Genomic DNA, 16,683 nt, shown 5'->3' on the forward strand with positions numbered 1-16,683 from the left:
AAGCGGAAATTTTTCGCCCTAAAAACAATGAAACTTTTCAACTAAAAAAAATCTTTTTTAGTTGAAAAGTTTCTTTTTAGGCCTAATGAAAATTGAAATAAATACTTTTCGTCCTAGGAAAATGAAAATTTACATTTTACGCTTCAGAAAAAGTGCTAAATCTAAATGAATTTTTTTATTGTTGTTGTGACTTATCTCACTTGTATCACAGTAACATCAGTACAAGCCCACGAAATTCATCGTGGCAAGGAGTGTAAAACTGCGCCTCTCGTCGGCAATAGTCTTAAGCACCTTACAGGTGACAGTACGACCTCCAATTCTGAAGCATCATAGGGGGTTGATGGGTCTCAGGGTCTCCCACCCTTCTTCCCTACCACCAACTTCTCAAGCGGTCTTTCGGCTCGCCGCATATTTAGAGCGCTCCCATGCCACACAAGCACTATACATTTACAGACATCCCTGCCCTGCCATTTCCGAGATCCGAACCCGGGGTACGGCAGTCAGCGCCGCTAACCACTGTCCCGTCTGGGCGGCTGAATTTTCATCCTTCTCTTGTTTTGAAAGTAGCACGAAATTTTCACAGAGGGAAAACTTTTCTGCCTTTCAATAAATAAAGCATGTGGTGGTCGTCTGAGCCATAGCGCCCCGGACTCCTGTGAGCCTCAGAGCTTCACGGCGTAAAACCGGTGTATTCTACCTACTTGTATAAAATTTAAAGAAGAATCCGAACGCTATAACCTGCCCCAAAAATTTATCCTATTACAGATATTTTTCACACAAGCTAAGAACTTCATTATTTCACTAGGGAATAACATAAAATTCGAAGAAGAATCTATGTAAATTACTAATTAATAGGAGAGAATCAGGAGAAGTTTTGTGACTTTTTAAATCAACGAATACATCTAGTGAGGCGTGATAATAATTATTAAAATCTGTAGTATAAAATAAAGAGGGAAATATTCTGTAATGATCTACAGATCTTAATTGAGATATTGTTTAATAGACAGTTTGTAAAGAAATGATACTTTAAATGCATAGGAAACAAAGTAGTAAAAGAAAAGGAAATTCTTTAGCAGTAACAAAATATACCACCAGGAAAATAGAAAATAAGAAGATAAAAGCAATAAAATCGAATATAATGTATCTGTTCTAAAATCGAATATAATGTATGTAATAAACTAAGAAGAAACCAGAGGAAATTAAACTAGCAGAGTTTAGAAGGATATGCTTGAAATAAATACAAATTATGATTTATATGACGTTTGTTAATTTATTTTTCTTACTATGGAAACAGAAAAAAATGCATTCTTTAAGAAAATTAATAAATTCAAATGCATTAATTAGAAATAATATTTTTAAATGAACGTGTTTAGCGATTCATTTTTTATTCTCTAAAAATCTGAATATCGATGTCTGTACATTTTTTGCACGAATTTTGATCCCCAGAACACGCTGTCTATCTGTCTCTGTGTAACGATTTTTTTCGTTCGCGTTAACTCTTGTATCAGACTTCCAAAAATTCTGTTTCCCGCATTTAAGTTTTCTGCATTCGTATAAGGAGTTAATTAGATTTGGGGTAAAATTGGAGAACCGCACGTACTTTACTTGAAGCCTGTAATAGTTTTTAATGGACAATCGGAAATGGTACTTAGCTTGAAGACCATAACAGTTTTTAATAAAAAACTATGTTTATGTTAAAATATAATCCAAAAGTTTTCAATTCGAGTATGTAAGATTTTTATATCAATGGGAACAACATGTTAGATTTTGGCTAAAATTTATAAACCGGAAGTGATACTTTGCTTGAAGTTCTAAACAGATTTTCGTGGAAATGATATAATCCAAAACTTCTCAATGCATACAGAATTATGATTTAGAACAATATATCAGATTTTGACTATGTATGATACGCGAAAGAGGTACTTTGCTTAAAACTCTTAACGGATTTTTGTGGAAAAATATAGAATCAGTATAAAAACAGTTTAATCTTAAATAATGCAGCAGAAATTAAGGCTATTTGTATTATATCTAGACATTATATTTATTTACATCAAACCGTAGAAGAGAAATATTATATCAGCGTTTCATCTGCAGAACTTCAAAATTTTTCTTACGCAGGCGTGTTACCTTTTTATTCCTTTGCACTGTTGATGACAATGACGCACAAGAGCAATAACAAATTTGAAAACACCAGTATCTTTACTCCTTACTGAACTCAGAACGTACATTAGTTACCATAGTTACCATTCAGCTGTAATTTAAAAAAAAAAAAAAAAAAACTAACGGGCATTGTTTACTGATGTCTAAATACCTAAACTGAATTTAGATTTGTTTATACTATAGAAATAACATAGAAGAAAATTAAATTATGGTATTCATTTCCAGGTATTTATTTCAAATATATTAGAAACACTTAATTTTCTTTAATCAAAACCCAATTAAATTAACGTTATTTAACCGACCAGTAAAATACAATTTTTAATCAAAAGAAATAAAAAGACAAATACTTAATTATTTAGATGTAAGTTTAGAAAAACCAATTTTTATACATAGCCTGAAAAACACATAATCCAAAATTTTGTGTTACAGATCTTTTTATTTATTGGATCAACAAAATAATTCTTGTTTACAAACGATCAACGCGAAGTGATGATACTGAAATCTCGGTGCTATTTAAAATATAGAATTGGTGAGAGGTCATGGGCTGGCCACATCAGATTTCTTAGAATTTATTTGCTTTGTTCTATTTAAATTAAAAAATTTTTTTTGAAATTTTCAAACTAGTCTATAGTAAATCCGAAGTGATTGTAATCAGACTATATGAGGTATTTCAGTATTCTGTAAGATATTAATAATTATTTGAGAAAATGAAATGTTACCTAACATGCAGAGAGTAAAGGAGATCAATATGATAATTTTTAGGATAGAAATAATGGAATTCCCAACATTTCTATTACTCCTATGCTTAAAGACATATGAATTTTAGGATATGCTTATGCTCCTTCTGTCACAATTTTAGTGAATGATAAGATTGGTCTAAAATTTTACTTTTTTACTTGTTAAATTAACGCAAAATGGTGATTCTTATAAAATTTTTCTGTTACTTTCAAGTCTGTTTATAAGATATTTCAACTACCTAGGGTATTTATAAGATACCTCGGATTTATAAGATATTTCAACTACTTAGGGTAATTTAATGCTGGGCTTTAATATTTACCTAGATTATTTGAGTAATTGTATGAGGGAAAGAAACAATAACGCTAAATATGACGAAAACAGTGGATGACTGAAAATGTCCGATTTCAGTTTTATAATGAGAACACAGAAGTACATATGAATCGGTGTAAATAATATATCTAACAAATAAATAAATAAAAATGTGAACGCTTTCGTATTTTATATTACGATTAAAGGGGGCGTTTTTTTTACGTTTTGGTGTTACCTTTATTTATTAAATATCATGTTCTCCACAATTAAACCATAAAATTCAATTGAACAGCAATATCACAAAATATTTAAAAGAGCATATCTTTAGAATTTCCAATACGCTTGGAGTCTCGCTTGGAGATAATTTTTTTTCATACAGTGTTGCCATTGCTCGCTTTGGAATCGTTGAGTTTCTTAATCAAAAATTCTTTAATGTTTTACACAATATGAAATATATAATAAAACAAATTCCAAACTTGGGCTTCCAGATGCTCATATTCGAGCGGAGGACTACGTTATTCAAAATTTGATGGCTTTAGGTACTGTTATTTTTTTCACAGTGCGAGAAACATTAATGCAGATCCTTCATTATTTAATTTCTTTAAATATAATGCAGGGCTCTAATATTTATAGGCAACAATTTGAAAGGTGAAGCGCCATTTATACTGAAACGCGACAAAAGGCCAAAACGAAATTAATAGCCCTTCTGGGCTAAAACTTATTGTTGACCAATGTTGTACTACGATTCTATAATTCTAAACTAATGAGTGGACTATAAATAGAGAACTAATTATTTTATTAACGGTAATTAACTACATTCAGTACTAGTACATGCTCTGGCATCTTGCTTAGCCGAATCCAGGTGACCAAGTGAGAGTTTCTCTCTGCAGACAATAGGTGGCGCTGTATTCTAACTTAACAAATGTAATTATATCAACGACTGATATACATATACGACTGAAATTATTCAAAACTTTATACTTTAAATTTCTAATACGGCTAAATTTATTTGATACTTAGTGTTCATAGTTTTAATCTTATGGGAGAATAAGGGTGAAATATTATTTGGATTACTGATAGGATTAGCTAGTAAACATTTGACTAAGAGATATAACTGCATGCAACTAAGTACTTGGCTGACTGATACGCAGTTAGATTACTAAATTTGATTGAGTTTACTGATTGCAGAGACTAAATTAGAAATAATCGAATAAAACGGAATGAAAGTTTTTACATCTTGTTCAACGCTGTAAACTTTGATAAGGGCATAAAATCATCCAGAAAATTAAAAATGAAGGAGATTAGTCTTACTTGCTTAAATTAGAAGAATATGTATTAGTTTAACTTTGACTGTAATTTAAAGAAATTACAATCATTAAAAACTGAATTTTTATCAACTCATTAGCAATTTGAATTCTAATCTAAAATTTAAATTTTGCTGTAGTGAAATTCATTGCGGATTTACCAGCCTGTGACTAAAGATGGTATAACTCATATTCTACACAGGTGTTGAATATGCATTTTCAATACCGCAGTTTAGTTAGAGTTCTGTACCACTGTTACAATGTAGTTTAGTTAGAATTCTGTACCTGAAATCTTGCTCAACTTCACTGTACTATTTGACGCACTATACTCCTTAAGCTTTTCGATCATTTCTAAAATTTGCCGTCAAATTTCGTCTTTTTTTTTTTTTAATTCCCGCCTTTTAAAATATTGATAAAATTCCTAACACATATATTTATCGAATTGGTAACTACATTTAATTTCGGAATTATGCAACACTTATCCAAATACTGGAGGCCTTTCTGTCACTCACTTTTGCAATATTTGCAGATTTCTCCGATATTTATGAATGGTATTTTCTTAACAAACATTTTATTTCTAATTCTCTGTTACGCCTTTAGGAAGTAAAAGGATTTCTACCAAGGGTCCTTGTAATGTAATGGTAAGCAAGGCCAGTTAAAAATGGAAACTCCATGGTTCGATTTTTGTGGCAGCACTGTTGGTCTTTCGTATTTTACATCTCGAAACAATCTAATGACTACAACATAAATACCTCCTGATTAGGTACAGGAACATTTAAAGCTGGAGACCGCAGTGCTATTTTTTATTTTATTTTGGAAAAAAATGACAAAATATAATTATTTGTCTAGAATTATAACTATAATTAAAATAAATCTCTATTATTTAAAGATAAAATTCAGTTAGGAAAAGAGCAAGACTCGTATGATAGTGAAAATTATGTTTAAAAATTTTAGTCGCATGTTTATATCAAAATACGTAGTAGGCATTTTAATAATATGGATAGCGACAGATTTGATAGAAAAAAATAATAAACGAAATTTTACTCTTTTTTATGATACAAATCATGATATATGAATCTAACAGCATTTGTACTGTTGAATTAAAATATTCGAGCGGAACCAGAAATTACATATAATCAGACTTTTCCTATCTCATGTTTAAACATAAATTTTTATGTGCAAATTTATATGCATACATAATTTTGTATAGGTATAAGTACATGTAAACAGAAATACCAGCGCAACGCCATCGAGCATTAGATAGTGAACGTACTCACTTAAAAATTTATATACGCATCGAGGGAGGAAATCACTGATAAGATGAAAGTGTATGAATTTCTGCTATAATTGTCTCCTGTGTACTTTTTTTTAAGGTCCGAGCAGAAATAAGCAAGTATAATAAGATTCTCGCAAGTATAATATCTCGCAAGCAAGTATAATGAGATAGTAGTTAAGGGAGCCTTCTGCGATATCGACGGCCTGGATCCCAGAGAAGGCAAAAATGTTTGTAAATGTATAGTGTCTGTGCGGCATGGGGGCACTCTAATTATGCGGCAAGCCGTAAGCCCTCTCGAGAGGGTTGTGGTAAGGAAAGAGGGGTGGGAGACTCTCGGACCGTCTTTTTGGGGTGCTCTTCTTCAAGACTGGCTGCGGAACTAAGCGAAGTCATACTGTTACCTGTATGAGGCTCAAGGCTCTTGTCAACGACAGTCGCAATCTTGCTCTCCTTCCCCCTATGAATTTCGTGGGCTTGTTCTGGTGTTACTATCAGACAAGTGAGATATGAAACAACAACACAACAGTGAGCTTCTAGCTGCATTGATATCTTCTCTCAGCATTAGAAATAGCCTGCTGAAAGCTTTCATCTTCCCCACTTGCTTATTACTTGCAAGCGGATGAGAAGAAATTCACATGGAAAGGCAAAAAGTGATGTTTTAAAGATATATTTTTCGTTTTATGACTTTTTAAAACAGTCAAAAGTCTTTAATCAGGATTCGTCGGGACTTCGGCGATTCCGAATTATCGGTTTTTCCAGATTATAGATCATCAGTTTAAATCTGGTAAGATGGCATGCAGAAATTATAAAATTAAAAATATGAAACCGTAATTTATGAAATAAAGAGCAATTATGATCTAAAGGGTATCAAAATATACAAAAAAAAAAGCTTAATATTTTATTGTTTACTTTATTAAACATTTCTTTCAATGTAAGTTGTTTAAGTTGCTTCGTTTTATGTGATAATACTTTCTCTTTAATTCTATAAACAGACATAATTTCTTCTTCAGTTAAAAAGTTCCGCTGTTCAAGTTCTATAATTGCTGTGTCGAGAATACCGACTAATTTGACAATAGAATTTTTTTTGTTTTCAATAACTTCTCTGTCACTTTCTTCACTATCGGAAGCGGTACATTCAAACATGCTTTCGCTTTGTAGATGTTTTGGCAGCTCCAGAATCGGGAACTCCTTTTGACATAATCGAAAGTTCAAGATTACTTTTCTAAAATTGCTCTAACAATCTGCAAAAAATAATAAGCCGGATCCAATTAGAAGATTAAGGAACAACGCAATCGACAATATTAACTGAAATAAATAATTAGATAATTTTAGCCTAGCTTATACCGTCCGTTATACATTAAACGCGCATGCGTAAACGTATTATGCGCATGCGTTTACGCATGCGGAGAAAGTTTGTAGCTTTGAGGTCCGGATTATAGATTATTCCGGATTATGGACGTCCGGATTAAAGATTTTTGACTGTACTTCAGAAAAACATTTCTCAATTTTTTTGAAATATTTGCTGAAGACCGCTACACAGCTGTTTCAATTGCATTCTATTGCTTGTTGACTTGAAACCCTGAAATTATTTTTTAATTTGTGGTATCACAGAAGTAATTTACATTCACTTACCTTAAGTAACTTATTTTCTCCAATATAAGAAATTCAGCTCTTCTGCATTTCTAGCTTAATTAGCTTACTTCAAAGTCCTACCTTGATGTGAAACAAAAGAAGGTATACTGTTTAATAATTAACAAGTGCTTAGCTAGGGAAATTAAACTCTCATCTCGAATGGCATTTATCAACACTTACTTTGTATTTTCAACTTACTAGAGATACGACGCGTTTTTCAGGGTTCCCGATCTCTATATTTTACCCTCGTATCTATCAATAACATTTAAGAATATTCGAAACAAGTGAATCTGTAAATAACAAGATAATTGACGAATTAAGTAAATAATGGCTTGTCAGAGCGAAAAGAACTTTGAAGCAGGTTCTTTTCTAACCCATTTCCTTACCTTCTTCCTTTCGAGCTCTTATAAAACACCCATGATAAGCAGGGGCAATATATTTCATAAAATTATAGCTCAAATGATCTATAGTGATCAGTTAAAAACCAGATAAATAAGAGCTAAAAGCCTTATTTGCTTTGAATCAGCGATGACCCACGACGGAAATTCTAGGTATACTGTCTCATAGAAAGTTAAGTAATCTTTCAATTTCAACAAAATTTGTTTTAAAGAAAGATTTTGAATATTTAGAAAAAGACAAAAAGTAACAAAATTTTATTTTGAAAACTAGGAGGATAGGGGCAACGAAACTCCTTTTCGTTGACTGGCAATTCTAGTGTTAATCTTAGCTATAGAAATAAAACTGAAATCGACAAAAAAAAAAAAAAAAAAAAAAAAAAAAAAAAAAAAAAATTCTGAAATGTTTCAGATTTTAAATTACGTCCAAAGGGGCGTTTTTTAACATTTTGTGTGTTACCTTTCTTTATTAAATATCATGTTCCTCGCACTTAAACCATAAGATCCAGTGCAACAGCAATATCGCAAAATAGTTTTAAAACGAGCATATCTTTAGAATTTCCGATACAGAGACTCACGCGCTGGAGATAAAAATGTTTTTTCTGCACAACGTTGCCATTGCTCGCTTTGAAATCCTTGAGTTTGTTAATCAAAAATTCGTCAAAGTTTTAAAAAATAGGAAATCGATCATAAAACAAATTTCAAATTTCAAATTGGGTCTTCCACATGCTCATATTCGTTGGAGGATTACGTTATTCAAAATTCGATGACTCTATGTACCGTTGTTTTATCACAATACGAGAAATATACATACATTTATGCAGATTTTTCATTATTTAATTTCTTCAAATATAATGCAGGACTCTAACATTTTGTGGCAACAGTTTGAAAAGTGAACCGACATTTATGAGTCCGACGCAAAATGCCAAAACGAAACTAATAGTCCTTCGGGATTCAAATCCCTTTGGACTAAAAAATCAGAATGTACATAGAAGATAAAGGTAATTTGAACGTATCATCAATGCAGTCGTCACTGGCTTTAGGCATGATTCAACGCAGTCCATTTCACATCAATTAACTCTTCACGTTTCAACGCGTGTTTTGCATTCTCTAGAAAGACTGAACATCCTCTTCTGAAGAGCTTTGGGATGCAATTACGGCTGTTTTTAATATCCACGTGAATCACCATTGTGCATTTAGAAATGGGAAGAACATGAACGGATTGAATTTTTGATTGCGCTTTGTAGTCGTTCGACTAAGAGATGTGATATATTTAGGCAAATATTTTATTGTGATTACTGAATAGATTCTTTATTTTAATTCTTTATAAATATACCGCCATTTAAAACACATTTCATTTCAACATAATTCTTGCCAAAACTATTTATGAAAATTTCGAATTACTTTCTAATATGAAGTTTAGAAGGGCTTTCCATGATAAAGTTTAATGTTTTTAAAAATTTTTAAGTTAATACTTCCATCAACAATAGCTGCCACTTCTTTTCTTTCAACAGTTGCGTTTAAAATTGAACTTAGCAGCTAAATACATAAATTAATGGCTCAGAATAATGGAAAAAGTTCTTATATTTGCATTAAAAGAAAAATTTTAATTCAAATAACATTTTCCGCTTTTTATCAATAGAGAAATTCGTGTGATTCATATTAGTAATTCATTTTTCGCATTGGTTCCTTTTTCCTTTGTACCTGCTATTGAGTTGCATTTCAAATCACTGAATCAGCGTAAGTTTTAACGTCTAGTTTTTAAACCTACTCTTTTGCGCTTTTAAACATGATCAGGGAATTTTATTTGCCTCGGCCTACATGGCCTAGCCAAAGGCTTTAGATTTGACAGCGCTAAAAAATTATCATATAATTCTTTGCAATTAAAAAAAAAATATCATATAATTCTTTGCAATTTTTTAAATTCATAAAAGCAGAAAAAGGTCTTAAACTGTTTTAATCAATCCTTGAACAGGATCTTAATTCATTGATTTTTAAACAGAGTTTCAAAACACTAACTGCTTTTCTGCTACTGAATAAGCATAAAAATGCATGAAATCTAGATCTTGTAAAAACTACCAATGCCAGCAACTGGACCTAAAAATATTGAAATCTATAATGCAATAAATATTTTCTATCAGCCAGATTGCCAGATATAAGATATGAAGACATGAAAATAATGATTATTACTCGCAAAGTAGCAGTTGCAGTTTTTCGTATACATGCACTGCTTAAGTACACATGCACTGCCAGCGCTTAAGATGATGTCAGGTTTTTGTAGTGCTTTTAACTTTCGACAAAGCTAATCGCACGCCATGCATTCATACACAAACTGCAACATGCAAAATATGCATTAATATTGTTGACTAATATTCGTTAATATTGTTGGATGGGAATAAAAAGAGGTATTTTATGGAAATTGATCTAGCATCCAAAGTTTTCATATGCACGAGAGAAATTTTTAAAATAATATTTCTATCAAATATTGAGTTTACTCGCTCGTTTTTTTGAGCATTTTTGAATAAGTACTAAAAACAATGAAACATAAAAAAATTCATTTTCGACAACTTTTACACTGAACGATGAATTATCATTTGCTTCTAATAAAATTTGCTTTCAGCAAATGATAATCATTTCTCATGAAAAGGCAATTTAGACTACTTGCTGTAAACAAATAGCGTTTTGAAATAATCTTTGAGTTATTTAAAACAGAAAATAAATATGAATATGGACATCGGATAAAGTATGTTTATAATATACATAAAGTATTTGAAAATGCCCGTTAAAGAAAATATTTTATTGGAAAATTACATGCTTTAGTTATTTTGAAATATTATAAAATGAAGCAGTCTTCTCAAAAAATATATTCTTACGCAAGATTTAGTGATTTATTTCCTTAATTCGAAAGCATTCTCAGTATTCCTTTATATATACAAATCGAAAAAAGAAATTGATTGCTTATAAAACAAGAAGATCACTGAAAACGATTGTAAATAATCAAAGAAAAGCTAATTAAAGAAACGAGATGCATTCTTGAATAATGTGGTAAACAGAAGAATTCTTTTACAAAAGATTTGAATTGTTTTGTCAAAATGGTTAAGTTTGTTAAAAAGTAGAACGTACATTAAATATAACTAATGATGCTCATGTCTGTAAATGAAATTTCTAATTTTAATTTAATATTTCTGATTTTTTCATATAAAAGCAAAATAAATACGTGAATATAATAAAAATATTTCTTACGTAAGTGAAAATATCCATGGCAGGCAAAACATCTGAGACATGCTTGTCATATAAAATAAAAATTTATGCTAGTAAACAGCTAATTAATAGAGATTCGAATTTTTGGAAGCTCTATTTAAATACTATAATAGTATTTTTAATTGCATAAATTTTGAATATTCACATATAATGCCTTTCATGTATATTCAGCAGGCGATTTGGAAAATATGAAGCAATTCACAAATTAGTAGTTGGACTAGAAACACATGACAAAAAGGTTGTTCATTAAAATTCATTAAAATATATTTAATTAACCTGTATGCTATCACACAGTTAAGAGGCTTAAAACTTTGCACTTACGCCATGTTTAATTGCGAAGAAAGATTGCAGATACAACAGTGATAAACTCATAATGTCAAAAGAATCTCAAATGATAAATTTGTTAATTCATTCATTATTCTTGCCATATATTACAGTGTTCTGTTGCATCTAAATTGAAGTCAATTTAGATGCAACAGAATGACTTGCATCTCTATGCAAAGTCTATATTTGAAGAGACTGTAAGTCAAAGTCTATATTTGAAGCCGAAAGTTATGCAAATAAAATCAGATTTGTATTCTTTGAATCTCCTGGGATCAGTGTCTAGTCAGAGATTTTGTGAATAATAGGGTTTTGTAATGCGCTCCAAAATTTCTGCTTGCTAGAGGTTTAAGATCTCTCTAAAAATATTATTTCGAGATGCTAAGAATATCAAAAAACTTTTCAGACTAAGGGAAATGTGCACAATATGCGCTAGTTTTTTTCCCGTTTAACTTAATTACACTTTTTTTATTTAAAAATAATATATCTTCTGTTCATGCGGACTCGAGATATCAATATGCATTCCTGTACGTTTAACACATAGCTTTTAAAAGAACGACACTAAGCTATCTGAAATTTTTATACATTAATTGACTTCGTATTCCAGTACGAGATAGTCAAAAATAATAATTGCTTATATTTTAGTGGAACTGGAATGCTTAAGTTTATTTTTGTTTCATGTTATAGAAGTTATATTCAAGACAGCAACTCAGAAAATTTTAAATTACACTAGAATAGTAATGATTATTTTAATACAATCGGAGATTAAAAAATTTTTCTATCAGTTACATCATCTGACATCTGATGGCTGACAATCATGCGTTACGCATGAAGAATCTGATTATTATTTAGTTAATCTAATTGTTATATTTCGAGTTTTAATATCTAATTATTATTCATTGCACTGAAATATGATGAATTAATAGCATTACTGCATTTCGATAATTATGTAACAAGAGGCTGTAGTTTTACTAATGTACAGAAGTTAACGAAAAGACCTTACTAGCTTTGATATATTATTAACAGGGGAAATAACTGCGTAGTCCAGAATTTAGCACATAAAAAGTTTTTTTAAAAAATGAACACTCTGATTTATATTGTAAACATTGAAACGAAAGTTGTTGACCTTGCAGATTAGAGAATTCTTTCTTTTATTAGCAAGCTGAAGTGGAAGTTCGGTCTACTGGTACGAGATTATGCATTTTAAATCGCTCTATTACAATATTTGTCTATAAAATAACTAAGTTTGAAATCCCTTTATGACATTTTTATTATTAATAAGATTTCTATTCCTTTAAATGTGCTTCTAAAGGATTTTTTAAAATCTGTCCTGAATAATAGCAATCATTTGCATGAATTTTAATAAATAACTTCTAATACATTAGTTTCCCAAATCTCTAATTTACGAACATTTTAATCACTAATTCAAGTAGTTCATTTTCGCATGAATTCTTAAATTAATCTGGTAATAAATCTGATAGTGTAGATAGGAAATCAATCACAGTGACCTCTAAATATATCGCATCCCACAGTAATTTGCTAGTTAATCTCAACTCTGAGCTTCTTATTTGGATTAGCATAGCTGTATGACTTAATCACTGATAAAATTCTTTACATAACTTGGATTTCATTTCAACAAAAAGTCACTGAATGCGTTTCAGTGGGCATTAGCACCGATATACAATGTTCTGAAAATGAATTATTCCTACATGGATTCTTGTGTACTCCTTTTCGTTTCTGTTGTCTATTAAAATGTATTCAGCTTTTCTTTAATGAAACTAAGGTTAAAGGTCAAGGTGCAGATGTTTGATAGTTATTAAATTTCAGCTTGTTTTCCGCTTCTTGCTTTCCGCTTTGCAGTTATTCAAAAATTTCAGGATATCATTACTTGTTCCGAATATATAACGTTTCGCAATACATATTAATTTTTGAACAAGATCAAAAGAGATTAAAAAGAGATTATGACTGTATACATCAAGGCAATCACTAGTATTTTAGCATTTATTAAATTTTATTTTAGAAAACATTAATTTCCCCTCAAATAAAGTTTTACTCTACTTTCAGAATTGGATGGAGGAATTTCATAAAATATGATAGACAGAAAATGACAAAAATTTCATAAATATGATTTTCATAAATATGACAGAAATTTATTGGAGCGACCATCTCCGAGAGTAATCAGGATTTCTTAGAACATGTATAAACCTATGTATTAAACATCTCCTTTCTAAGAAAACAACCTCCAAAGAAGACCAGAATGATCAAGATAATCGTGGGTGATCATCTTAGATTAATTTCACTATATTTTTGTATAATTTAAAATATTTTGTATAATTCGTAAAATATTAATGAATTTTTTGAAGGAAAAAACGATTACTTAAATCAGTAATACTTATTAATTAAATATTAAAAAGATCTATGAAAATAAGACACGAAAACTTTTTACTTAACCATATTAAATCAACTCTACAATTACTTTATTTTCAGTGATTGATATGTGTACTGTTAACATAATAATTCTTTACATTTGAAGTTCAAATTTTTAATAAATGAATTTATGAATTTTAAGCTAAAAATATCACCTTTACCGCTAATCGAATACATCAGTGTGTGTTAGCTTAATAACAAATCTCATATAAAAAGACAGATTTAGCTTTTTATAAATAGGTAGAAACTCTATGGTATCATTACATCAAAGGCCTAAATTTATTTCAATATTTGATTCCGGTTAATGGTAGCATCGATTTTACATTAATGTTGTTGTCGATAAAGCTTATCTTTGCGGTGTCGAAACTTCTTAATGGCACTGTACCAAAGAGAATTTGAATTAATCTAAGTATTTTATCATAAATTTGGAAAATATCGACAGTATTTTCCAGAAGTTTTATCTGCTAAGTTTCTTATTCTAAATATTAACTCTCAAAATTTTGGTTTTAAAATCTTGGACGACGAAACGTGGATAATTCAAGATATTAACTGCATTACTTAATTACTATTTTATTCTACAATGTATTGAAGAATAGGAAAAAAACTCTGTTATGCAATTTAAAAAAATTACTCACGTGAGCAACAAACATGTGGACACCACCAGCAGAACTAGAAGCCAGCGGTACCTTAAGTAGATACTCATCACTCGAACTGCGCGGTTATTCAAATTTAGATGGTGCTATGCCGACCATAAGTTGGATTGCTGCTCATGAACCTTGAAATCGAAGAGGAAGCGATGTCGCAACAAAGTCTGACGCCCACTCCGTTTCAATGGCTACTGCAGAGTGGCTAAACAGGATACTATGTGACGTTCGTGCTGAAGGGTCAGCATTCAAAGTTGATATAGGGAACAACAGAGATAAACCATTTACGCTTGCGTTTGGAGATTACTGGAGAAAGTACGTACGATATTTGCTTCGGATTTTCCTATATTGATTCAAATATTCACAACTCGATATACTCTGATTTTGCACCTTGGAGCATCCAGTATGTTACTGGAGCCTTCGAGGAAGCGCCTTACGATATTTATCGTGAAGGAAATGAGTTGCTGAATGTAAATTTTTTTTTCAGAATTTTACCTTTTTTTTAAAAATAAATAATTGGTTTCTCGCCATTTTTGTTCAGATAGATAGTTCCTGTGAGATCCGTAAAAAACAAAATGACAGACTCCATTGTTAAGGGTCTGGAGATTCGGGAAATATTCGGTACATCAAGGAGCTAAAAAAGAAATGCATGTTTTTAGGGGGGAGCATCATTTTGAAAATGATAAAATGCCTCCAGGATCACTTAGTGTAGGAATTTAGTGGAATCTGAATTGCTTATCTTCATTACGATTTTTATCTTATTTAAATACATATATAAAAAATCTGAATAGGGTAAACAACCTAATATATCTAGTATTACATTTCAATGATTCTTAGTATTCAGATTTCTGTGAATTAAAGCAAGAAACATTAATAAAGATATCCTTTTCCAAATTATGACATTTGACTCCCCTTTCCCAAAACACTGCATTGTTGTATCTAATGCCTTATTCTATCCAAATTGTGATATTAATGAGCCTTAAAAAATCTATAATCAATACGGACCTCTACTCTTTCTCTGCTCCATGTGATAGGTTTGACAAATCCGTTTTAATAGAACGGTCATTATGGTAACGTAAAAAAGTACAGAACAAAACTAGATAATTTATATAAATTTCTAATATTATTTTTTTTTCCTAGTATTATTTGCTCTAGCATTTATTTCAAAATAGTCACCAGTGTTATGGTAATTCTTTTGAAAAAGCTTGAATTAACTCCACTCCAGTCTGAATCTGAAATCTTCTAATTTTCACCACGTCCAGTGCAAATAAGTTCACCTTTAATTTAATTAATTAACTATTCTGTCAATCGTAACTCCGGTTGCAGGGAAGTTCCCAAGCAATTTTGAATGAGGAAACATGTTATTTTATATACAAAATTACAATTTATATTTTAGATTAAGGTTCATCAATTTGATTTTACCAATTTAATACAAATTTTGATTTCATACAAAATTATAGGCTGATAGTTAATTGTAATCATATTACATAACGTACTCCATCAATCAGTAATATTTAGAATCATATTTATCATTCATTATTAATTTTTATTTGTTAGTTATTGATTTTGAGAATTAATCGACTAACAAGGAAGATCTTCCAACTTTGAATTCTCAGTTTTTTAAGAGCAATGCATTCTGTTCTACTCATTTAGAACGTCATAATAGTAAAAAATTACCCGCTATTATTCTACAGATTGGCAGTTAAAAGACTGTAAAATATAGGAGATTCGGCGATGTGACATTATTAAGAGACTTTGAAAATTTTCAGAGTACAGGTCTGAAAATTTGGAACGTCACCAAGCTGATCAATTCCTGCAACAAAAATGTACACTAATGAATGAAAAGATAAAATTTTGGGCTGTAAATACTCAGTAACTTAAACAGAACTGTTGGAAATTTAATCCTTGAAAAATTAAATCAGAATAGAAGTAAATATGGACATCATTTTACTATAGAAAAGATGTCTCAAATTTAAGTCATTTTAGTGTTACCATGATAATAAATACGTTGATTACGAATTGAATATATAGCACAAGTAAAGTGAAATAAAAAGTGATCATAGTAGTAATTTGTTTTATACTGGTTTCATTTAGCGATTGAAAAGAATTATAAGTTTATTCGTTTCAATCAATTATTAGTTTACAAAATGCAAGGCGATTGTTGAATACAGCTGATTTAACATCACTCCAAATCTCGGTGAACGGCTTGACTGCAT

The 16,683-nt window shown here is 30.5% G+C and overlaps 1 protein-coding gene across 2 annotated transcripts in view; it reads right to left on the reverse strand.

The window, feature by feature from the left end:
* LOC118185956 (uncharacterized) overlaps positions 1-14,667 on the reverse strand; it is a 67,685-nt gene extending 53,018 nt beyond the window's left edge. The window contains exon 1 of one of the 2 annotated variants that reach the window (XM_085822431.1): positions 14,459-14,667. In XM_085822431.1, coding sequence (XP_085678557.1) covers positions 14,459-14,526 — 68 coding nt within the window. In that variant the 5' untranslated portion in view covers positions 14,527-14,667. The remainder of the gene's footprint in view (positions 1-14,458) is intronic. The other variant, XM_035355929.2, reaches the window with a different exon arrangement.
* Between the last annotated feature and the right edge of the window lie 2,016 nt (positions 14,668-16,683).

The sequence above is a fragment of the Stegodyphus dumicola genome, chromosome 8 (assembly GCF_044657685.1).
Source record: "Stegodyphus dumicola isolate Sdum_Otavi_A_Nest chromosome 8, ASM4465768v1".
Classification (NCBI taxonomy): Eukaryota; Metazoa; Arthropoda; class Arachnida; order Araneae; family Eresidae; genus Stegodyphus; species Stegodyphus dumicola.